Below are 23209 nucleotides of genomic sequence, written 5' to 3'. Positions count from 1 at the left end.
GAACCTGGAGGTCACGGTTCGATTTCTGGTCAGGGCACATGCCCAGATTGCGGACTCAATCCCCAGTGTGAAGAGCGCAGGAGGCAGCTGGTCAGTGATTCTCTCTCATCACTGATGTTTCTCTCTCTCCCTTTCTTTCTAAAATCAAATATATATATATATATATATATATATATATATATATATATATATTTTTTTTTTTTTTAAGAACTGAGGGGAGGGGATTCTGAGAGTGACCCCACATGCTCACCAGGACCAATACAGAGCAGCGCAAAGGATTATTGCCAACAGAGCTTGATCTCACTTACTGGGTTCCAGGGCAATTCGGGTGTGATCTTTGACTCTTCATGTTTCCACAGAACTTGACAGTTTACTAAAGATTTTATGTCCATGCATCTCTGTCTGAACTGGACTCCTCATCCAGAACTCTCCTGGCAGCAGCCAGTCTCTTAAAACAACCCTTATTGCCTCCTGGAGATAAATTCCCTGGTGACTGTAGTATGAGCTCTGTGTCCTTTTATTTTATTTTACTGTAGAGAGTAAGACACATGCTGTTCTCCATCACTGGAGGCCTCTCCTTTAACCCTTCCATCTTTCACACCTCTCCAAACCTTTCCCCCTCTCCCTCTCCATCTCTTTAACCCTGTCCCCGGTCAACATCACTTTCATTCCTTCTGTGCTTGCCCGTCCCTGCTGCAGCCCAGACTTTCACTGAACACCTCCTCTACCTTGGTCTCTCTCTATGTCTGTTCGTCTCTCTCTCTCTCTCTCTCTCTCTCTCTCTCTCTCTCTCTCTCTCTTTCTCTCTCTCTTCCCTTTATCACTCTTGCCCGTCTCCATCTCTGTGTGTCTCCTAGAGTGTGCCACACTTAACCTTCACACTAGGTGGCTGGCTGATAAATCCTGGACTTGTCAAGGTCCTAACCACGTCTACACGCTCATCTCCCAGAGACAGGCGGCACCCTACATGTGGCTACCTGAAGATGTGGCCAGAAATGGGGTCCTTCCTGCAGAATCAGGCACATGGGGGCTTTGCCTTAGACCCCTGCTTGGTTATGAATCTGACATCTCCCTAGTGCCCTTGGGTCCTCCCTCTCTGCTGAGTCTCACCACATGCTAACAAAGTGGTTAGCATCCCTTACGACAGAACCAGTAACCAGGAAACTAGTTCAGGAGTCAGAAACTCTAACTTTTAATGTCGAGGGGCCCACATCAAGGTGACCACTGGGCAAGTTATAGTGGTTCCTGGGCCTCAGTGTCTCCATCTGCACCACAAGGAGTTAGTTCTGAACCAGTTAATCTTTCAATGATTGTCCAGTTCGGAAACCTGGAACCTGAGGCTTTTTCTAAAGCAGAAATCTGGGACGCTCTTTTGGAGACTCACTAGAGGATGTGAGAATGCAGACCTGTCTCCTCTCAGCAGTTGCTGGGTACAGGGATCTGGGCAGGGGCAGGGAGAACGAAGCAGAGCTGTAGCGTTCACACTGGGGACTCGGCGGGGAGAGAGTTGGAAAGCCCACACCAGGCAGTTGTCAGGAAAGAAGGCATATGGCAGGACAGCTGGTGGGGTGCCTGCTGGCTACTCAGGAGGGCTGGACTGGAGATGACTTGCAGGAGGGAGGGAAAGGAGGTGAGAAATGATGACTGCCTTTGATGCTGAAAAATCTGCAGGCCTGCCTTCTGGAACTTGGGGGACAAGGGAGCTACAGTGCTCCCCTAAACCCCTATAACCTGTCCGGGGCTCAGGGAGGGAGACTTGAAAGAGGTGAATTTAGACTCATCAGAACTGCCTTAGCAAGTGGCTCCAAGAAGTGTCATGGTCTGGAGATGGAAATAGTTGCAAAGAAAGTTTAAGTGAAGCCAATGATGAGAGAGCTTAAGAGAAATGGGCTACTGAGTTAATAATAGTCTGGGAAGTTCTCTAAATCTGGAGGCTGTTATCCAAAGAAAAAGAGTGGGCTGTTCACTATACTCCCCTCCAGGAGCAAATCAGGGCAGACACAGACCCTGGCTGCTCAGAGACACCTCAAATTGAATGGTTGGGAACAATGGATAGCATGTGAGGCTGAATAAAAACGCCTCATGGGGATAAAACTGTCTGAGCCTGGAGACTCCCCTGCCAGGCTTTAAGGAGCCATGCTCTCTCTTCCTGCGCAGTCTGTTGGGAGGAAGAAGGCAATCCCTCTGGGCCATCAGGAGATCTTGATCATGGGCTAGCTCGGCAGTGACTTGCTTTGTAACCTTAGCCAAGTCCCTTCTCCATACATAAACTAAGACCCGGGGATTCCATGAAGCCATTCAAGATCTAACATCTTGCCCCGGCCAGTGTTACTCCATGGTTAAAGCGTCAGCCTGCACACCAGAGGGTTAGGGGTACAATTCCTGGTCAAGGGCACGTAGCTGGGTTGCAGGTTCAATCTCAAAATCTCCAGCCCTGGTTGGGGCACATACATGCAGGAGTCAACCAATCAATGTCTGTCTCTCTCTCTTTCTCTCTCTCTCTATCTTCCCTCCCCACACCCCTTACCCCCTCCCTTTCACTCTCTCTAAAAATCAATGGGAAAAAAATATCCTCACTCCTCAGGTAAGGATTAAAAAAAAGATCTAGCATCTTACTACCCAATAGACCAAGCTAACCTTCATACAAGAGAATGAGAGCGAGTGCATTTGGTCGCTTATCACAGGCAGCCACTCTGATAGTAGCTGTGAAAAATCAAACCACATAAAACATACACCGTGCCTATCACAGTGCCCGGCACCTGATGCAACATCCCTTCATAAGAGGAGGCAGGAGGACTATGCTTGTCATGTGTGGGACCAGGGTTTGGAGCAGGTCTTTCTGGGGATCTGTTTTCCTGACTCTACCCTCTGCTTATCCATATGTCTGAGCTTCTTCCTGGACAGGAAAATGGCCTTATGGCTCTTTTCCCTCTTCCAACTCCGCATCCTCTGAGAAGCCGTTTATCAAGACATCGGTTGCATCTTTACACACTAATAATGAACTATCACAAAGGTAGACTAAAAAAAAAAAAATACCCAATCCCATTTACAGCTGCATCAAAACATACAATACCTAGAAATAAATTTAACCAACAAGGTAAAAAATCTGTACACAAAAATTGTAAGACACTCCAGAAAGAAACTGAAATAGATACATACTGGTATAAATGGAGGCATATGTCAAGATCATGGATAAGAAGAATTAATATCATTAACATGTCCATACCTCTCAAAGCAATCTCTTGATTCAACGTAATTCCTATCAAAATACCCATGCTGTTTTTCACAGAACTAGAGCAAAGAATCCAAAAATGTATATGGAACCACAAATCACTCCTTATAATTCCTCTCAAAACGCTTCCCATGGGAACTCCTTGGAAATCACTGGCATTCCTTGGAACACCATTTTGCAAATTAAATTTTCATATATTTCTTTCAATAGCATGAAATCTGCAAGCTGGTAAATTCCTTTCTCAGCTACAAGAGGCAATTTATTTTTTTTCACACAGCATTATTCTATCCATCATGATTCTCAAGGTAGAGTTTCATAGATTTTATTAAAACAACAGAAAACCAGTATTGTAAAATCTCAGTGTCAAGTAATTCATCCAGATTGTCCTTAAATTTCTCCCAAAATTTTTTCCATAAACCAGCATTCAGCTTCTGCTTGAGCCTCTGAGTAGCAGAAAGCAATTTTCTGGGAACTGGAGGGCTTGGCTCGGCCACTAAATTGCTGTATGGCTGCCAGTCACTCTATCACCCTTGACTGATCCTTCAACCTTACCCTTTTGCCTGCAATTGCTCACTGGGCCTTGTCCATTATACCTCACAACTATCTCCCAACATTTCTTTTTATCTTCAATATTATTCCCATCATCCTGCTTCAAGGTGGCTTCAACCACAGACACCTTACTGACCCTTCATTCCACTCCTCCTGCCCCCTCATCACAATCTACTTCAGAGAAAGCCACCACAAGGGTGGAAATTACAATGCAGTCAAGACATGCTCCCCTCCCTTAACCAGTAAGAGCCCTCCCACCTGCTATTAGAATAAAGACCAGGCCTGCCACCACTTACTGAGCTGGTTTTGCTGCATACCATCCCCCCTCATTTGCTCAGCTCCAACCTCACCAGCCTTCATTGCCTGAAGTTTTAGAGAGTTTTTCCTTTTCAGAATATATGTCTCTGCTTGAGACCTTTTCTAAGGCTAACTCCCCCTCATCTTCCAGGTATTAGTTTAATAACACGTCATGTACAAAGTAGACCCCAAAGCCCTATTACTGTGTTCTAGCCCAACAGATGTGCTCCGCCCCTCTCTAAACTACACCCAACTGCATTAGATCCCATTGCCGATTGCTTTCCTGGAACCCTGTATCTTAACTTCCTAGTACCTACTGCAAATTAAGTAAATGAGAAGATCACAATCATACACACACACTCACTCACACATTCACACTCACACTTATACATTCACACTCACACACACTCACACACATACTCACACATTCACACTTACACACACACACACACACACACACACACACTCACAAACACAGACTACCTAAGAACCACAGGGTATGGGGCCATTTTCATCTCATTTTTCACTGTATCTCAAGTCGCCAGCATGGGACCTGGGACATATTAGATGCTCAGAGTGCATGTGATCATTACCTAGGTGAACGCTTTTAGGGAATTCACATTACATTTCCATTCTAGTTCTATGAAATGGGAAGCGATGAGGTGTGCTGAGCTAGAGGGCAGGAGCAGGGCTTTGGAGCCAGCCAAGCTGACATGTGAGTCCTCTCTCTCTCATTCGATGGTGACCTTTCTCTCTCTGATGTTAACTGTTCAGGTGTGAAATGAAGGCCATGGGGCCTCCAAGGGTTTTACTGATGAAGCTAAACTGGCATTCTCCTGGCCCTCCCTCTCCCTGGAAGGGGGATATGAGGAAGCCACTAGACATTTCCATTTCTTAGCAGGGTAAAGGGGGTGATCACAGTCCCTGCTCCCTAGGACCATGGTGAGGATGACATGACATAATGGGTCAATGATGCTAAGAATGCCCTCCACATGTGCTGAATAAATGTTAGTGGCCCTTCTTCTTCTTCTTCTTCTTCTTCTTCTTATTATTATTATTATTATTATCATCATCATCATCTTCATCATTATTATAGCTTGATATATAGTAATTCTTAATAAATAGCAGCCACTATTGCCACTCAAACTACAATAACCACTATTATTAATCTGATGATGGGATAAGGACGACAATTTCTATAAGGGTGATGTTTCTTACTAGCTCTGACTTTTTTTGGTAAAACCTCAAGTGGTGGGGAGAACCTGCTTTGTAATATCCTGTCACATATTCATGCAAAACTGCCTAACAGTATAGTTGTTCTTTTTAAAAAAGAGAATTTCTTATACAAGGAACAGTTCTTCTCCCCCTACATCTTATGGGTCTTCAGATTCAGGCATGGATACATCCCACTCAAGGTCTTGCTTCTCCCAAGAGAACAACCTGTTACTTCAACCTTCCCAGGGGGCCTTTCTCAATGAGACTGCGTGTCCAATCCCCGTATCATTTGGCCAACCCAGTCCCAGTTCTGTTTGCTCTCCTAAGAGAGTGGTCTCATAATTTAGTTTCTCATGTGCCCCTGTATTGGTTAACAGGGAAATGGGTCTTTGACATATTGCTAACAAAAACATAAAGGGGTTTCTAAATAGCTTTACAGAGGTTTGGTGCGTGCGTGCGTGTGTGTGTGTGTGTGTGTGTGTGTGTGTGTGTGCAGATGGAGGAGAAAGGAGAAGGAGAGGTGTTTTAAGAATGTTCAAGAAAATATTAATTCTGCGTATCTCTGGGTAATGGTAATTTTATTTTCTACTTCATTAAATGTTTTTATTTTTGAACTGCTTGACTAGACTACACAGGACACTTATTTTGTAATACACTGAAAGATTAATTAAATTTTTAAAAAACTCCATTAACTATACTTACAGAGGATTTTATATTAAATTGAAAATATGTGGACAGAGTTAGAAAAATGGGAGGGTGGGCTGAATAAGGGCTAGCTAGGTCAGAGAAGGAACCTCATGGACTGAATTTTCTGACTCCTAACACTCATGGGCGGGCGTCAGTGAGCTTGGGGAGATGCTTGCCAGTGTAAAAGGACTCGGTTCAATGGTGCCCATGGCTCCTCCCGCCCATATTTTGGGTCAATGACTCAACCAGTGAAGTGCCAAGGATGGCCCCCATACCTAAAGGTCATCTGGAAGACTTGACCTTGGTTCACATGCTGGGTCCGGTTGTTGTAGCCATGTAGCATCTCTCCAAAGAGGGTGTCGTTGAATTTGGAGTCGGGCTTGAGGCACTTGGGGCCCTCGCAGACATCGGAGAGCATGAGGCAGGATTTCCCATCGGGCGCCAGCTTGTACTCCTCCACGCAGCTGCGTGACAGAGCAGAGCCGAGAGTTAGCGGCGTGTGGGGATGCCCCCGCAGAGGCGACCTGAAACCGAGACCTCCTTTGCCTGCAAAACAGGTCAGAGTTTAGAAATGGAGACAGCTCTTCTGGCGGGAGTCTATCTAGGGCACAGGTGTCTTGAGAGAAGCACATTAATCCTGCAAATTGGTAAATCCAAGGGAAGTCATTTGTAACATTTCGGAGGAGCTGAGGGGAAACCCAGAGTGCACATTCATGCACAAAGGAAATTTAAAAATGGTTTTCCATGAGCACACAGACTTCCAGGAGCATGACAGACCATTTCACTGGGAATCATTAACTAGCTCCTCAAACCGGAATCCATTCCCAGCGTATCTGTCGACCAAGGTGAAAGACTAGTGCAAAAACAAGGTCTTTACTGCCCTGGTAGCGCAGAGGGGATTCTTCCAGGACCATGGACAGCGCAGGCAGCAGCGGCCACTTCTGTTCAATTAGCAATGTTCACAGCCTCTCCTGGCCTGTAAGGGCCAGTCCTGACAGCACGAGGGCCCTGGACAGACCTCTGCAGCAGGGCGCGCTCCTCTATGGACCAAAGAGGCAGCTGAACAGGATGTGGAAGTAATATTTGCGATGTTTGGGTTTGCAGTGGGAAAGGAATCTCTGAAGAGAGGCATGGGGAGAAGGGAGGAAGCATAAAAACCAGCCCCTGACAAACATCAACCCAGAAACGGGAATTCTTTGAGTGTCCACCTGTTCATGGTCCTTTGCTACACACAAGGGATAGAGCACACATAATAAACAAGAGCCGGACAATTGGAGAAACTGTATCAATATCATCTCTGTGTCTTTGGACCTCTCTGAGCCTTGGCAAGTCATTTGACTCTCCAATCTCGTTTCCTCATCTGTGAAATGGGGTAGACACTCCGACCTTCATTGAGTAGGGTGCTATGAGGTCCCGTGATACATTGGATGCAAAAACACCCACACAGGAATTGCAGGTCGTTAGCAAGGTAACTGTAGGAATGGTGGCAATGGTGGTGTTTCTATTTATTGAGCACATACGATCCACTGGGTACTTTGCATATCAATATTTGATCATGAAAAAAAAGCAGTATCATCACTCCTGCCTTACAAAGAAGCAAAACAAGGAGCCAAGAAATAAAGCATGTCAAGCCCAAAGTGGCAAAGCTGGCAATCAAATGCAGGTCTCGTCCAACCAATGTGCAGTGGGAAGGTCCGGAAGAAGGCGTGTCCTGGTGCCCCGGTCATGTCTATTTCCCTTTGTGCTTGTCTGTGTTACATGTAAGCAATTAACCTTCAATAAAGTTGCAGTACAGCTAAAGCGAGTTACAGAAACATGCAGAGTATATAATGACTTGAAAAAGTGTAAATCCATGTATGCCAGGAACTTCCCAGCAAATATGAGAAATGATTTACACACTCATGATTAAGTGCTTTTGTGTTGTAAATGATTCAATATTACCAAAGCTTACAGAGCAAAATGTGGAAATCCCTCATTTCCCATGCCACATTTTACTTCTTGTTCTAGCGGTCATCATTGTTAACTATTATGTATTCTTCCCAAGTTTTATCAGTGCATTTAAAGAGATACACATTCAATATAATTTATATATAAAGTGTCCCCTCAAAATGTATACATACTTTAACAGATAATCTATTACATTTTGAAAAAAAAATGTAATTTAATAAGCACCGCCTTTGTAATTATTCAAAGTGTGTATACATTTTTGGGGACACGTGTGTGTGTGTGTGTGTGTGTGTGTGTGTGTGTGTATGTGTATATGTGTGTTGTGAGACATGCATTTGTACCTAATACTATTTCTTGAAGATCTTTTCAAATCTGTATTCATAGAAATCTTTTTAGTAGTTATTTGGCATTGCACATTATAAATGTACCAGAATGCTTTTAACTAATCTTTATTGATGGGCATTTTGGTTTTTTATAGCTGTTTGCTATTACAAATGGCGCCATAATAAAGATCTTTGTACATATATCACTGCACGTGTGTGCATTTCTGTAAGAGAGATTTCTAGAAGAGGGATTACTGGGTCAATGTTTTAGGAATTTTAAAATTTTGATAGATCTTCTAAATGACTGTCCTCAGAGACTCTATGAGCTTACAATCTGTCACTGATGAATGAGAGAGCCCATTGCCCACATTTTTCATGTTCATTACTGCCGATCTAGGATGGGGGAAAATAGCGCACTTTTGTTGGGATTTGCATTTCCTGATGACTGGTGAGGTTCACTATCTTTTCATGCCATGGTCTGTGTATTTCTTCGGCTGCAGATTGTCCGACCATATGCGTTGACCATTTTTCTATTGGAATACTTACCTTTTTCCTTACTGACTTGTAGATGTTTTGCCTATTTTGTGAATAGTGACCCTTCTCCTTCCATATATATTGACATTTTCTTCCAGTCTGTATTTGTATTTTAATCTTGCTTTTAAGATCTTATACCCTCTCTATCCTGGCTAGTCCTTTATTGCTTCTGAATTTTGTGCAATGCTCAGGAAGCCACACAATGACAAAACATCTTCCTTTATATTCTTCTAATATATAGTTTTTACCTCTTCAGTTCTTTAATCAATGTGGAATTAAATTTTGTGCATGGTACAAGTGGTTATTTTGACTCATTTTTATAATGAGTACTAATGACCTGAGGGTCCTTGCTTTCACTTTGAAAATGCTGTTTTGTCATATACTACATCCCTATGTATACCATGTATACACGGTTGGAGTTTTCCCTATTGAATGATCTGGATATTCCTGCAATAATTCTACTCCAGTCTCATCACTATGGCTCTATACTGTGGTCTGGATAGAGTAAAGTAAGTCCCTTCCCCATCACGAACACAAATTTTCTATTCAAAATGTTCCCATTATTCTCACTCATTTTCCCCTTCAGATGAATTCTGGAGTTGGCTTGTGAAGTTCCATATAAAACCCAAGTGGGATTTGGGGTGGTACTGCATTGAATTTGTAGACTACCTTGGGGCAAGGTTTAAATATTTTTTTCCCTTTCAGAAGTATATATTAAGAGCCAACTGTGTGCTGGGCACTGCTGACCACTGTGGCAGGGGTGGTGTCACACGCTGGGTCCTCTTCCTGGACCTGAGCTGTAGACAGAGGTTCTGCGATGCCCTTGTAGCTGGGCTGGAGGGGCCCTGTGACAGGACAGGGAAGGGTGGCATCTGTGCTGAAAGGGCTCATGCCATGGCCAGACCCGGCTCTGTTTCTCAGCCCTCTCCTCTCTCGCCACGGCCAGCCTGGATCCAGACGCGTAGTGCTGGATGGAAGCGGGCTGCCCATTCACAATGGACTTCGCATGAACAATGCATAAAATCTTGTGTGTGAGCTTCCGTTGGGAGGGCCATTTGGGAGAGCAACATAGCTTCTCTTATCCTAGCTGACTGATGCAGCATCTTCACAGTTGTGAGTCTTCTAATTCTAGTTTGCATTTCCATTTATCAAATGTCCCTTTAAACCCTTCACTGAATGTATGAACATTTGATGACAACAGTCTTGCACATCTCTTATGAGTGTGCGTGGGGGGATTCTTCACAGGTATTTGTGTGATGCACTATGCTCTAGAGCAGCAGTTCTCAACCTGTGGGTTGAGACTCCTTTGGGGGTCGAATGACCCTTTCACAGGGGTCGCCTAAGACCATCGGAAAACACATATATAATTTCATATTGTTTTTGTGATTAATCACTATGCTTTAATTATGTTCAATTTGTAACAATGAAACTGGGTGTCACCACAACGTGAGGAACTGTATTAAAGGGTCGCGGCATCAGGAAGGTTGAGAACCACTGCTCTGGAGGTTACAAACACGCATCTTGGATCCAGACCACCGGAGTATAAATCCTGATTCCCTTCCTTACTGTGTGACCTCGGAAAAAATGCTTAACCTCTCTGGACTTCCTTTGTTTACCTATAAAGAAGCCCCTACCTCATCGTGCCACTGTTAGGAGGAAATGATTCGTGTTTGGAATATAGTGTGAAACACACAACTCCCATTACTATAGTCTTCTCCACCTCGGGAGTAGGATCGGCTTTCCTCTTATGTTTTCCCTTATATTTTCCCGTGAGTTATTGCTGATGTTGAGGAGAGCTAGTACTGATTTTCATATATTGATTTTTCATCTGGCCACATAAGGAACTCATCAGCTCTAATATGTGGACGGATTTTTTGGGATGGAGGACTTTATATTTGCCCAGTTTGGGTCTGAGGATAATGTGAGCATGTGGATTATATTAGAACACTGTTCTTTCCTTTCTCTGCGTCGCTTTGTATGAGATACGATGTGGTGGGACCTGCCTATAATCCCCTGGGCTTGATGCCTTCTTTTCCACTGTAGCTCTTTAGCTCTCTTATCAGTTTATTTTACATTATCTGTCAATTCAGATTTTCCACAGCATCGTGACTCTAACTTGGTAATTTATATTTTCTAAGAAAATATTGCATTTTATCAAGACTCAAATTTATTGGTCTATAGTCATACACAGTATTCTCATTAGATGTGTTTTATCTTCTGTGCTTCCATGGTGATGTCCCTAGCTCGTTCCTAATGTGCTTATTTGTGTTTCTGTCTCACTCTCCTTTGAACGGGCTTTTTTCATTTTATTGATGGGGCTCCTTTTATTTATTTTTTTCCTATTTTATTTATTTCGGCTTTTATTTGTATTAATCCCTTCCTACTGCTGTCTTTGACTTTGCTTCAGGATTCTCTTTTATGGTCTCTTGAGCTGAAGGCTTCACTTGCTTGGTTTCAAGCTTTCTTGCTTCTTGATAAATGCCATACGCTCCCCAGTATGACCTTGCCACGCCCTGCATGAGTTTGAAATGCAGCTTTCCAGCTCCCGCTCCTTTCTCAAAAGGCGGGGATTCGAGTTTATGTTTTTCCCTATCCGGGTGTTACACTGAAGGTTGTCTTTCTGTAATTCTCAAGTAGTTAGATTCACTTGCTAGCTAGAGTGTTGTTAATACAAAATAGCACTGCCTTCTAGTCTGAGAATGTACCATGTACAATTTCAACGTTGAATTTATTGAGATTTCATGCCTCCTAACTTAAGGATGACACAAGGTGTCACGTTCACAAATATGTGTGATCTAATTAAATTTGACTTTAATAGAGGCTGCACCACCTAGCTATAGGACCCTGAGGAACTCAGTAAGCTTCCTTAGGCCTCAGTGTCAGAATCTATTAAATGGGGTAACACTAATCCATATCATAGAGCTGATGTGAGGATTAGAGATAACTTACATAAAGGAGAGAAGAGTGTCCATCCTGTAGGAGCCAGAGAATGCATCAGGCATTGTGCCTGCCATCATGAGTGTTACTGTGACTATGCTGTTATTACCTCCGATTGTTACATGATCTATTAGCCCCCTGACGCTTCTCAGGGAATGTCCACTTATTTCCAGTGGTTCTCGGGTCCTAATTTCTGACGTCTCTCTAGATCTAGATATTTTTTAATTTATCTTTATTGTTGAAAGTATTATAGATGTCCCCCTTTTCCCCCATGGACCCCTTCTAGCCTGCACCACCCACCCCCAAGATCTAGATTTCTTAAAGTCTGTGGAGCTGCCCTTCTTTGACTCTTCTTTTTTTAAAAAAATATTCAAATTACATAATTGGGAACTTTTACAGGCCATTCATTGAAAATAAATCATACATATATACATATATGTGAATATATAAATCTGTACACATATAATTACATATAAGTTACATGTATACATTATACACATATATGGATGTGCACACACATATACATATGCAAAGCTTAGCCCTAGATTCCCGATTCCACAGCCTAATTTTTTTTCTATATATGACCTGCTTTGCTCCTTATTACAACCTGTAGTAGAGAGAATAATAGTCCACAAAATGATCCGTGTCCTAATCCGCAGAACCTGTGAATATATTAACTTCTATGGCAGAAGGGATTTTGCAGATATGATTAAGAATTTTTGAGATGGGAAGATTATCCTGAATTATCTTGGTGAGCTCAATGTAATCACAGGGGCCTTATGAGAGCTTCCAAGGTAGACAAGAGTGCCCCAGACAGAGAATGAGATACAGAGAGAGAGAGAGAGAGAGGAGAGAGTCACTGGCCTTGAAGTCTTCACAATGCCTAGATTTTAGGCATTCTGACTGCCACAACTGTATAATAATAAATTTGTGTTGTTTTAAGCCATTAAGTTTGTGGAAATTTTTTGCAGTCATTAGGAAACTAATGCATAACCATCACAGGGCAGTACAGCTCCCAATTTCAGATAAGGAAACGAGACTCTATGGAATTTGCCGCCCACGGAGCTATCAATGCCTTGTCAATAATGGTGGAAGGAAGTTATCCTCAGAGTTAAAAGGGGTGTGGGCATATGACTGTGTGTGTGTGTGTGTGTGCACGCACGCGCACGCTTTTAGCCAATGACAACTGTAGTTTCATGGTGGTTTTCTTTTGCCTGGGGTGGGAAAGAGCTGAGGCTCAGTAGGAGAGTGAGGAGGGGGGATGAAAAGCCTGGGGTAGTTAGTAAGCCCCTAAGACAGTGATAGCGAACCTATGACACGCGTGTCAGAGGTGACACACTAACTCATTTTTTTGGTTGATTTTTCTTTGTTAAATGGCATTTAAATATATAAAATAAACATCAAAAATATAAGGCTTTGTTTTACTATGGTTGCAAAGATCAAAAAATTTCTATATGTGACACAGCACCAGAGTTAAGTTAGGGTTTTTCAAAATGCTGACACGCGGAGCTCAAAAGGTTCGCCATCACTGCCCTAAGAGATGCAGGAAAAAAACAAAATAGAGACTCATCAAGACCAACCTTCTTCTCAGTTTTGAAATGTGGGCAACTCTCTCCCTCAAGCCCCCCTAGGGCACAAGAGGATTTATGCAAAGGTCTGTTTAGTCGCTGGTTTCTTTTTTTGTTAATTTTATTTTTGTACCAAATGACATAAATATAGAGCTCCTTTAGAGCTCTGTCGTCTGGGAGATTTTCTTACAGAAATGCTCAAGAGTGTTTGTTGGCTCACAGGAAACCTGCCAATATCTGCATGAATCTATTTATACACATGCCAAAAGGGAAAACATAAAGTACAAAGATACAAACTGGGCACTTGAGCCAAAGGCAACAAAGGCGCTACCCTTAACATACCCATCACATTACAGAGAACAGAACTAGAGGGGACTTCTGAGGCCGCACCATAAAGCTGTGGACGAAAAGGGGCCACCGGCTAACCTGGCTACCTCAGGGAAGGCCTGCATGCGGCGGCCTTGCAAACTCAAGAGGCCTAAAGGAACCACAAAGGATGGTCTGAGATTAAAGCCTTGAATTAGAAAGCAGTTTGTAGTGTGTAGTCAAGTCCTAGGCCAGCATCTTCCCTGACAAAAATAAACTTTGATCTTTACTGAGCCTATTGTCTTTTTGCATCTAAGATAACATGCCTGAGGGATGTCAGTGTAACTTGTAACTTCCCCCTTTCCCCTTTTTTTTCAGATCCCCTAGGGCACAACTAATGGCACCAGGGCAGAAGCCACAAATTCCTCATTGTTATTGTTAGTGCTGGTGTTAATTGTCTACTATTTTTTTTTAATTTAATTTTATTTTTTTTATTGCTTAAAGTATTACAACGGGTATTACATATGTGTCCATTTTATCACCCCGCCCTAGACAGTCCCCTAGCCTCCCCTATCCCCCAGTGTCTTATGTCCATTGGTTATGCTTATATGCATGCATACAAGTCCTTTAGTTGATCTCTTACCCCCCTACCTCCTGCTCCCCAACCCTCCCCGGCCTTCTTGCTGCAGTTTGACAATCTGTTTGAGGCTGCTCTGCCTCTGTATCTATTATTGTTCAAAAGTTTATAATGGTCTCTATTATCCATGAATGAGTGAGATCATGTGGTATTTTTCCTTCATTGACTGGCTTATTTCACTTAGCATAATGCTCTCCAGTTCCATCCATGACGTTGCAAATGGTAAGAGTTCCTTCCTTTTTACAGCAGCATAGTATTCCATCGTGTAGATGTACCACAGTTTTCTAATCCATTCATCTACTGATGGGCACTTAGGCTGTTTCCAGATCTTAGCTATGGTGAATTGTGCTGCTATGAACATAGGGGTGCATATATCCTTTCTGATTGGTGTTTCTGGTTTCTTGGGATATATTCCTAGAAGTGGGATCACAGGGTCAAATGGGAGTTCCATTTTCAGTTTTTTAAGGAAACTCCATACTGTCTTCCATAGTGGCTGCACCAGTCTGCATTCCCACCAGCAGTGCACAAGTGATCCTTTTTCTCCACATCCTCTCCAGCACTTGTCGTTTGTTGATTTGTTGATGATAGCCAGTCTGACAGGTGTGAGATGATACCTCATTGTTGTTTTGATTTGCATCTCTCGGATGATTAGTGACTTTGAGCATGTTTTCATATGTCTCTTGGCTTTCTGAATGTCCTCTTTTGAAAGGTGTCTATTTAGGTCCTTTGCCCACTTTTTGATTGGATTGTTTATCTTCCTTTTGTTGAGTTGTATGAGTTCCCTATAAATTTTGGAGATTAGGCCCTTATCAGATATGACATTGGCAAATATGTTTTCCCACACAGTGGGTTTTCTTGTTGTTTTGTTGATGGTTTCTTTTGCTGTGCAGAAGCTTTTTATTTTGATGAAGTCCCATTTGTTTATTTTCTCTTTAGTTTCAAGTGCCCTAGGAGCTGTGTCAGTGAAGAAATTGCTTCGGCATATGTCTGAGATTTTGTTGCCTTTGGATTCTTCTAGAATTTTTATGGTTTCCTGTCGTACATTTAAGTCCTTTATCCATTTTGAGTTTATTTTTGTGTATGGTGTAAGTTGGTGGTCTAGTTTCATTTTCTTGCATATATCTGTCCAATTTTCCCAACACCATTTATTGAAGAGACTATCTTGGCTCCATTGTATGTTCTTGCCTCCTTTGTCAAATATTAATTGAGCATATTGGTTCGGGCCGATTTCTGGGCTCTCTATTCTATTCCATTGATCTATATGCCTATTCTTGTGCCAGTACCAGGCAGTTTTGAGAACAGTGGCTTTGTAATACAACTTGATATCTGGTATTGAGATCCCACCTACTTTGTTCTTTTTCAGGATTGCTGCAGCTATTCGGGGTCTTTTTTTATTCCAGATGAATTTTTGGAGAGTTCGTTCTAGATCTCTGAAGTATGCCGTTGGTATTTTAATGGGAAGTGCGTTGAATTTATAGATTGCTTTGGGTAGTATGGACATTTTAATGATGTTGATTCTACCAATCCATGAACACGGTATGTTCTTCTATCTGTTTATATCTTCCTCTATATCTTTTTTCAACGTCCTGTAGTTTTCTGAGTAGAGGTCTTTTACCTCTTTAGTTAAGTTGATTCCTAGGTAGCTTAATTTTTTTGGTGCAATGGTAAACGGGATTGCTTTTATAATCTCGCTTTCTGAAAGTTCACTACTGGTGTATAGAAATGCCTCCGATTTCTTGGGGTTAATTTTGTATCCTGCTACATTGCCAAATTCATGTATTAAGTCTAGTAGCTTTTGGATGGAGTCTCTGGGGTTTTGTATGTATAATATCATGTCGTCTGCAAATAAGGACAGTTTTACTTCCTCTTTTCCAATTTGGATGCCTTTTATTTCTTCTTCTTGCCGAATTGCAATGGCTAACACTTCCAGTACTATGTTGAACAGGAGTGGTGAGAGGGGGCATCCCTGTCTTGTTCCTGTTCTTAGGGGAAATGGTGTTAGTTTTTGCCCATTGAGTATGATGTTGGCTGTGGGCCTGCCATATATGGCTTTTATTATGTTGAGGTATGATCCTTCTACTCCCACCTTGCTGAGAGTTTTTATCAAAAATGGGTGTTGAATTTTGTCAAATGCTTTTTCTGCATCAATTGATATGACCATGTGGTTTTTTTCTTTCAGTTTGTTTATGTGATGTATCACGTTTATTGATTTGCGGATATTGTACCATCCTTGCATCCCTGGGATAAATCCTACTTGGTCATGGTGTATGATCTTTCTGATGTACTGCTGGATCCGATTTGCTAAGATTTTGTTGAGGATTTTGGCATCTATGTTCATGAGGGATATTGGCCTGTAGTTCTCTTTCATTGTGTTGTCTTTACCTGGTTTTGGTATTAGGGTGATGCTGGCTTCATAGAATGAGCTTGGAAGTGTTCCTTCCTCTTGAATTTTTTGTAGTAGTCTGAGGAGGATAGGTTTTAGTTCTTCCTTGAATGTTTGGTAAAACTCCCCTGTGAAGCCGTCTGGTCCTGGGCTTTTGTTTGATGGAAGCTTTTTGATGACTGCTTCAATTTCTTCCATAGTTATTGGCCTGTTGAGATTTTTAGATTCTTCCTGATTGAGTTTTGGAATGTTGTATTTTTCTAGGAATTTGTCCATTTCCTCCAGGTTGTCTAGTTTGTTGGAGTAGAGCTGTCCATAGTATTTTTTAATGATCCTTTGTATTTCTGTGGGGTCTGTTGTTATTTCGCCTCTATCGTTTCTGATTTTGTTTATTTGGGTCCTCTCTTTTTGCTTCTTGGTGAGTCTGGCTAGAGGTTTGTCAATCTTGTTTATCCTTTCAAAGAACCAGCTCTTGGTTTCATTGATTTTCTGTATTGTATTTTTGGTCTCTATGTCATTTATTTCTGCTCTAATCTTTATTATTTCCTTCCTTCTGTTCACTCTGGGGTTTTCTTGTTGCTCTCTTTCTAATTCTTTGAGTTGTAGAGTTAGATGATTTACTACCATGTTTTCTTGTTTTTTGAGATAGGCCTGTAGAGCTATAAACTTCCCTCTCAAGACTGCTTTCATTGTGTCCCATAGGTTTTGGATTGTTGTGTTTTCATTGTCATTAGTTTCCAGGATGTTTTTAATTTCTTCTTTGATCTCATTGGTAACCCAATCAATATTTAATAGCATGCTATTCAGCTTCCAGGTGTTTGAGTATTTTTGGTTGTTTTTATTGTAGTTTATTTCTAATATTATGCCATCGTGGTCTGTGAAGGTGCTTTTTATGATTTCAATCTTCTTGAATTTGGGGATACTTTGCTTGTGACCCAATATATGGTCTATTTTTGAATATGTCTTATGAGCATTTGAGTAGAATGTATATTCCCTGGCTTTGGGGTGGAGTGTTCTGAAGATGTCTATTAAGTCCATCTGATCTAGTGAGTCATTTAGGATTGCTGTATCTTTGCTGATTGTTTGTCTAGAGGGCTTATCCAGTGCTGTCAGTGGTGTATTAAAGTCCCCTACTATGATTGTATTGTTGTCGATCTCTCCTTTGATATCTTCCAGGAGTTTTTTTATGAATTTGGGTGCTCCTGCATTGGGTGCATATATGTTTACCAGAGTTATATCTTCTTGTTGTATTGATCCCTTTAGTATTATGAAGTGGCCTTCCTTATCTCTTGTTATGGCCTTCACTTTGAGGTCTATTTTGTCCGATATAAGTATTGCTACCCCAGCTTTCTTTTCCTTTCCATTTGCCTGAAAGATATTTTTCCATCCTTTCACTTTCAGTCTGTGTGAGTCCCTTCTAATGAGGTGGGTTTCTTGTAGACAGCAGATGTATGGGTCATGTTTTTTTATCCATTCAGCCACTCGATGTCTTTTGTTTGGAGCATTTAGTCCGTTTACGTTTAAAGTTATTATTGAAAGGTACTTGTTTGTAGCCATTTCTGTTTTTGTGTGGCTGTTTTCTTTCTGAGCTTTTTATTTCTTATTTTTATACCAGTCCCTTTAGCATTCCTTGCATTGCTGGCTTGGTGGTGATAAACTCCCTTAGCCTTTTTTTGTCTGTGAAGCTTCTTATTTCCCCTTCAAGTTTGAATGATAGCCTTGCTGGATAGAGTATTCTTGGATTCAGTCCTTTGCTTTGCATCACTTTGTAAATTTCAGTCCATTCTTTTCTGGCCTGATGTGTTTCTGTTGAGAAATCATTTGACAATCTAATGGGAGAGCCCTTGTATGTAACTTTCCGTCTCTCTCTTGCAGCCTGTAAGATTCTCTCTTTGTCCTGAACATTTGCCATGGTAATTATGATGTGTCTTGGTGTGGGTCTTTTCGGGTTCACCTTGTTTGGGACTCTCTGGGCATGTGTGACTTTTTTCTTCCCCACCTCAGGGAAGTTTTCTGATATTATTTCTTCTAATAGGTTTTCTAATCCTTGTTCATCCTTTTGTTGTTCTGGTACTCCTATTATTCGTATGTTGTTTCGTTTCATGTTGTCCCAAAGCTCCCTTAGGCTGTCCTCCTGTCTTTTAATTTTTTTCTCCAATTGCAGTACATTTTGGGTGTGTTTTGCTTCCTTGTCTTCTAATTCACTAATTCGGTCCTCCGCTTCTCCTAGTCTACTGTTGATACTTTCAATGGAGTTTTTCATTGCAGCTATATCACTCTTCATTTCTTCTTGGGTCTTACTTAAGTTGTTGATTTTTTCATCTGTTTCTTCTAGCTTCTTCCATATGTTATCGATTTTTTCATCTGTTTCGTCTTGCTTCTTGCAGAGGTTGTCGATTTTTTCCTCCATCCGGTTTATGCACTCTAGGACCCTTATTCTGAATTCTTTTTTCTGTCATGTTGCATGCCTCTGTATTGCTTAGCTGCTTTTCTGAAGAGTCCTCCTTCTCTTTCCTTTGGGGGTTTCTTTGTCTACCCATGTTTGATCTCACTGACATATCTAGACGTTGAGTCGTTCAGTGGTTGCTCCCTTGGTGGCAGTGACTCCTTGATCTGTGGTTGCTCTTCGGGCGGTTGCGGTAGCAGCTGCTCTTCAGTTGGCAGCAGCTCCTCTGGTGGGTTCTGTTCACAGCTGTGGTGGCTCTTCTGGCTGGTGGGGCGAGGTTTCACGTACAGCTGCTGTTCCTCGGCAGAGGGTGTGTTGCTCAGGAGGTTGCTGTTGCTTGGACCTGCTGCGTTGATTTAAAGGCACAAAATACAACACAACAAGGCACCACGTACCAGGCACTATACACAAATATATTCACGATATTAATAACCCCAAATAAAGGTGATCACCCGAATTAAGAGAATTAGGGAACAAGGAAGAAGAAAGAGAAAAAGATAAAAGAGAAAAAGAAAAGAAAAGTAGGGACCAAAAAAAAAAGGAGTGCAAAAATGAAATCTGGAAAAAGAAGGGGGGAAACTAAAAGCGAGAAAAGAAAAGAAAAAAAAAAAAGAGCGAAAAGAGAGAATGAAGTGGAAGAGGGGGAGAGACTTTTTATATGAGGAGAATACTCCTATAGAACAGCCATTAATCCCAACAAATTCCAGCAACAGCTCCCTGGAGATGAATGCAAACTAGAAACAACCAATAATATAATGATGAAAATAGAATGGAGAACACTAATCCCAAAATAAAATAAAGAGAAAATAAAATGGCACTTTAAAAAATGGTAAAATGGTAGCAGTAGTAATACTGGTTAAAAATAAGAAGGTAGTAATTAAAAGGGTAAAATCAGGTGATGGAAAAAGAAGAAAAAAAAAAAGAAAAGAAAAAAAAAAGAAGAAAAAAAAAAAGAAAAAAAATTGGTTTCTTAGTTAAAAGGTGGAAAAAAAAAATTGCAGTAGTGAAGGTCCCTTGGTTCTTCTATTCTTCAGTGTGGCTCGCCTTAGACCTGCCAGGTATCCAGGAGAGTGTTGAGTTTCCCTGCAATACACTGTTCCTCTGTGTTGTAAACCACAGTCCTTATTTTAAAGCAGACCACTTTTGTTTCCCAGACTGCCTTATTTTGTGTTTAGCAAAGAGTCAGTTTGTGGGTCAGCCTCTGGGTGGCAGTGTTTTGGGGTTGGCCTCTGAGGCTATAGGGCCTTTCTGTCCAGTGGAAGTTCACTGCCCGGAGCTGGCTGCGTAATAGTTAGTTACCAGCGCTGTGTTGTTGCTGGGATTGAAAATCCCTCTATAGGCCAGACCCTGTTAACTCCCAGGGGCTGATCAGGTTATTTTAATCCTTGATCTTGTACAGGGTGGAATCTGGGTGTGGCTGTGCTCCTTGCCTGGGGGCTGGGGGGAGGAGTCTCACTCTCCGGAGAGAATGGCTGCCCCAGTCCTGTGCTCAGGGGTGTCTCAGCACTCAATTCGCTGCCACCTCTCCCGGCTCCCCCTCTCTCCTCAGTCTCTCCCCAGATTCCACTCCTCCGCACACTCTCCCTCTCTTCAGCACAGGTGAGTGTCTGTATCCGAAATGTCCCATGAACAGGATTCAGTGAAAACAATCAAACAAACGCCGGCCGCGGAAACGGGGAAGGCTTGGTTTCTGTAAGCTTCTTCTCTTACCGGCACTGCATGGTCTGGTCAGCTCTTCAGGCTGCCCCCTTTAGGCTCAGTCCTCTGTGATCACAGAACCCAGCTCTCAATTCCCCTGGCGGCGCCAGGAATCCCGCGGTTCTCCTTTCCCCCGTCAGGGGCTGTGCCTGTCCCAAGGGACGCGGCTGCCGCGCGGTCTCCCTCCGACTCTCTGGGTTCAGAGGTCTGGCAAACTTTCCTGCCCAAATCCCTGGTTTTTTTTTTACCTTTCCTGGGGAGTTCTGCTCTTCTTGGCTGCAAACCGTCTCACCAGCTGAGCAATTTCGCCAATTCGGTGTGGGTGTTACTAGTTTCAGCTGCTGACTCCATTTGCTCCGGGACACGACCTGGGACGCGTCTGCCTATATCGCCGCCATCTTCCCTCTCTCTCTAATTGTCTACTATTAACTATCCTATATCCACCTATGTCAAAGAAGCATGTGTCCAATCCTAGAGGTTTGTTGCCTGTGCTGCCCTCCCTCCCCCCCCCCCCTTCCTTGCTTTGCTTTCTCTGCCTCCCTAATCTATCACCAATGGATTTCATGTAACCCACTAACATCTCCTCTTTGGATGGAATTTATAAAACTAAGTAAAGCCGAGGCCGGTTTGGCTCAGTGGATAGAGCGTCGGCCTGCGGACAGAAGGGTCCCAGGTTCGATTCCGGTCAAGGCCATGTACCTGGGTTGCGGGCACATCCCCAGTGGGAGATGTGCAGGAGGCAGCTGATCGATGTTTCTCTCTCATCGATGTTTCTAGCTCTCTATCTCTCTCCCTTCCTTTCTGTAGAAAATCAATAAAATATATTTTAAAAAAACAAACAAACAAAAAAAAAAACTAAGTAAAAAGCTGCCATTTTTCGGAGTACTATCTCAATATGTTGAGATTCTGCTTCCCGGCAATTGTCGACAGTTTGGCTCAAATAAACTCACAAAAATCCTTTACAGGTTTTAAAGTTGTTTTTTGTTTGTTTTTTTTTTATGTTAACAAAACTTTACTTGTGTTTAGACAAGAGCACGCTTTCCTTAAGCCTTGTAGCAACATCACAACACGGGCACTCTCATTGCAACCTTGTCTCCAAGGACCCTTGACCAAGACCCCATGAACATTTTAGAAACGCCAGGGCCTTGCCATGGATCTTCTGACTCCAGATCTAGTGCCTGTTCCACTTCAGCACAAACAACTTCTTCCAATCTGCTTGTTTTTCAAGGAGAAAACTGGGACCTACAGAGAGTGGCACTCATACAATTCTCACAGCAGAGTATTTATTTATTGGTCCATGTAGTATTTGCTCGCTCATTCATCCCTCAATGGTTTATGGAAGCAATGAATTACTTATTGAAATGCCTACATTAGAAACTACTGATTTTTAAACAGGGAAGGGAGTCAAATCCTAGAAAAAATAAGAATAGAGGAAAGTGAAGGAACTGCACATCATATAGATGTGGGCCATTGTTAGGGATGGAGGTGAGCACTCCACTGCCAGGCAAGAGAGGAGCAGAGGCTTCTGAGCTCTCCTGGGCCGACACCTGTGAGAAAATCCCACCTGGGTCAGCAGGACAGGACCTTCTGTGACCTAGGGGGTGTGGCCACCTACCACATGCACCCCACTAACCAATGTCGCAGGAGTCTTTCTCATCAAAGGCCTCAGGATCATCCCAATGTTACCCAAAATGAAGTTCAGTGAAACTCTTCTCAGGCAGGGTGCTATCTGAAGACTTCACGCATGGCAAAAACTTAGAGTTCTAAAATAGCCATTTTGAAGGCAATGTACTCAAGGGTATTCTTTAGAAAAGAAGGAAGGAGGGAAATGGAAGAAAAGGGAAGGGAACGGAAAAAAAAGAAACATAATTTCATGGAGAACTTTGGGCTAAATTATATAACATATTGTAGTTACGCTAAGACCGCCCCCCCCCCCAATTTTAAGAAACTCTAGTATTTCAACAAACACTAAAAAAGAAAGAAAACATCACTAATTAAATTTGTCAAAATAATCATGCAAAATATATCAATTTCAAATACATTAAAATGTGGAAAACATGGGAACTTTAGAACCAAAGAAATATATGTCCCATCACTGCAGGACTTGTCAGAGCCTTTACTACCCCCAGGTGCACTGTGAACTTCCAAGAGGCAGTGTCAGAGTGCAGTCTTCCCCACATGCGCTTGGTCACCAAGCTTCCCTTTTTTATCTTTAACCAGCTCATGGAACTAATGACACACAAAACCCACACTGGAAAACCCCTATCTGAACAAATGGATGGACTTGGTACATGTTTACCAGGTGTCTGTGAATATGTCCTACACCTGAGCTTTTCAAAATATTTCAAACAGCGGAGAACGCAAGGTTGTAAAGTTTCATGAGAACCTGGCGTGTGGATGTTCTATGTTAACTACGAGAGGTTAACTGTTGTGTTAACTTTGAGAGGTTA

At 42.3% G+C, this 23209-nt stretch overlaps 1 protein-coding gene across 2 annotated transcripts in view; it reads right to left on the bottom strand.

Moving 5' to 3' along the window:
- Positions 1-23209, bottom strand: part of ASTN2 (astrotactin 2) — a gene marked incomplete at its 5' end in the record, with an annotated part of 643478 nt that overhangs the window by 271257 nt on the left and 349012 nt on the right. For both annotated transcript variants that reach the window (XM_081102944.1, XM_081102945.1), the window contains one exon: positions 6256-6444. In XM_081102944.1, the coding sequence (XP_080959070.1) occupies positions 6256-6444 (189 nt within the window). The remainder of the gene's footprint in view (positions 1-6255; positions 6445-23209) is intronic.

This window comes from Myotis nattereri (assembly GCF_964212035.1).
Source record: "Myotis nattereri genome assembly, chromosome: 12".
In the NCBI taxonomy this organism is placed as follows: domain Eukaryota; kingdom Metazoa; phylum Chordata; class Mammalia; order Chiroptera; family Vespertilionidae; genus Myotis; species Myotis nattereri.
This window is presented reverse-complemented; position numbering and strand designations above follow the sequence as displayed.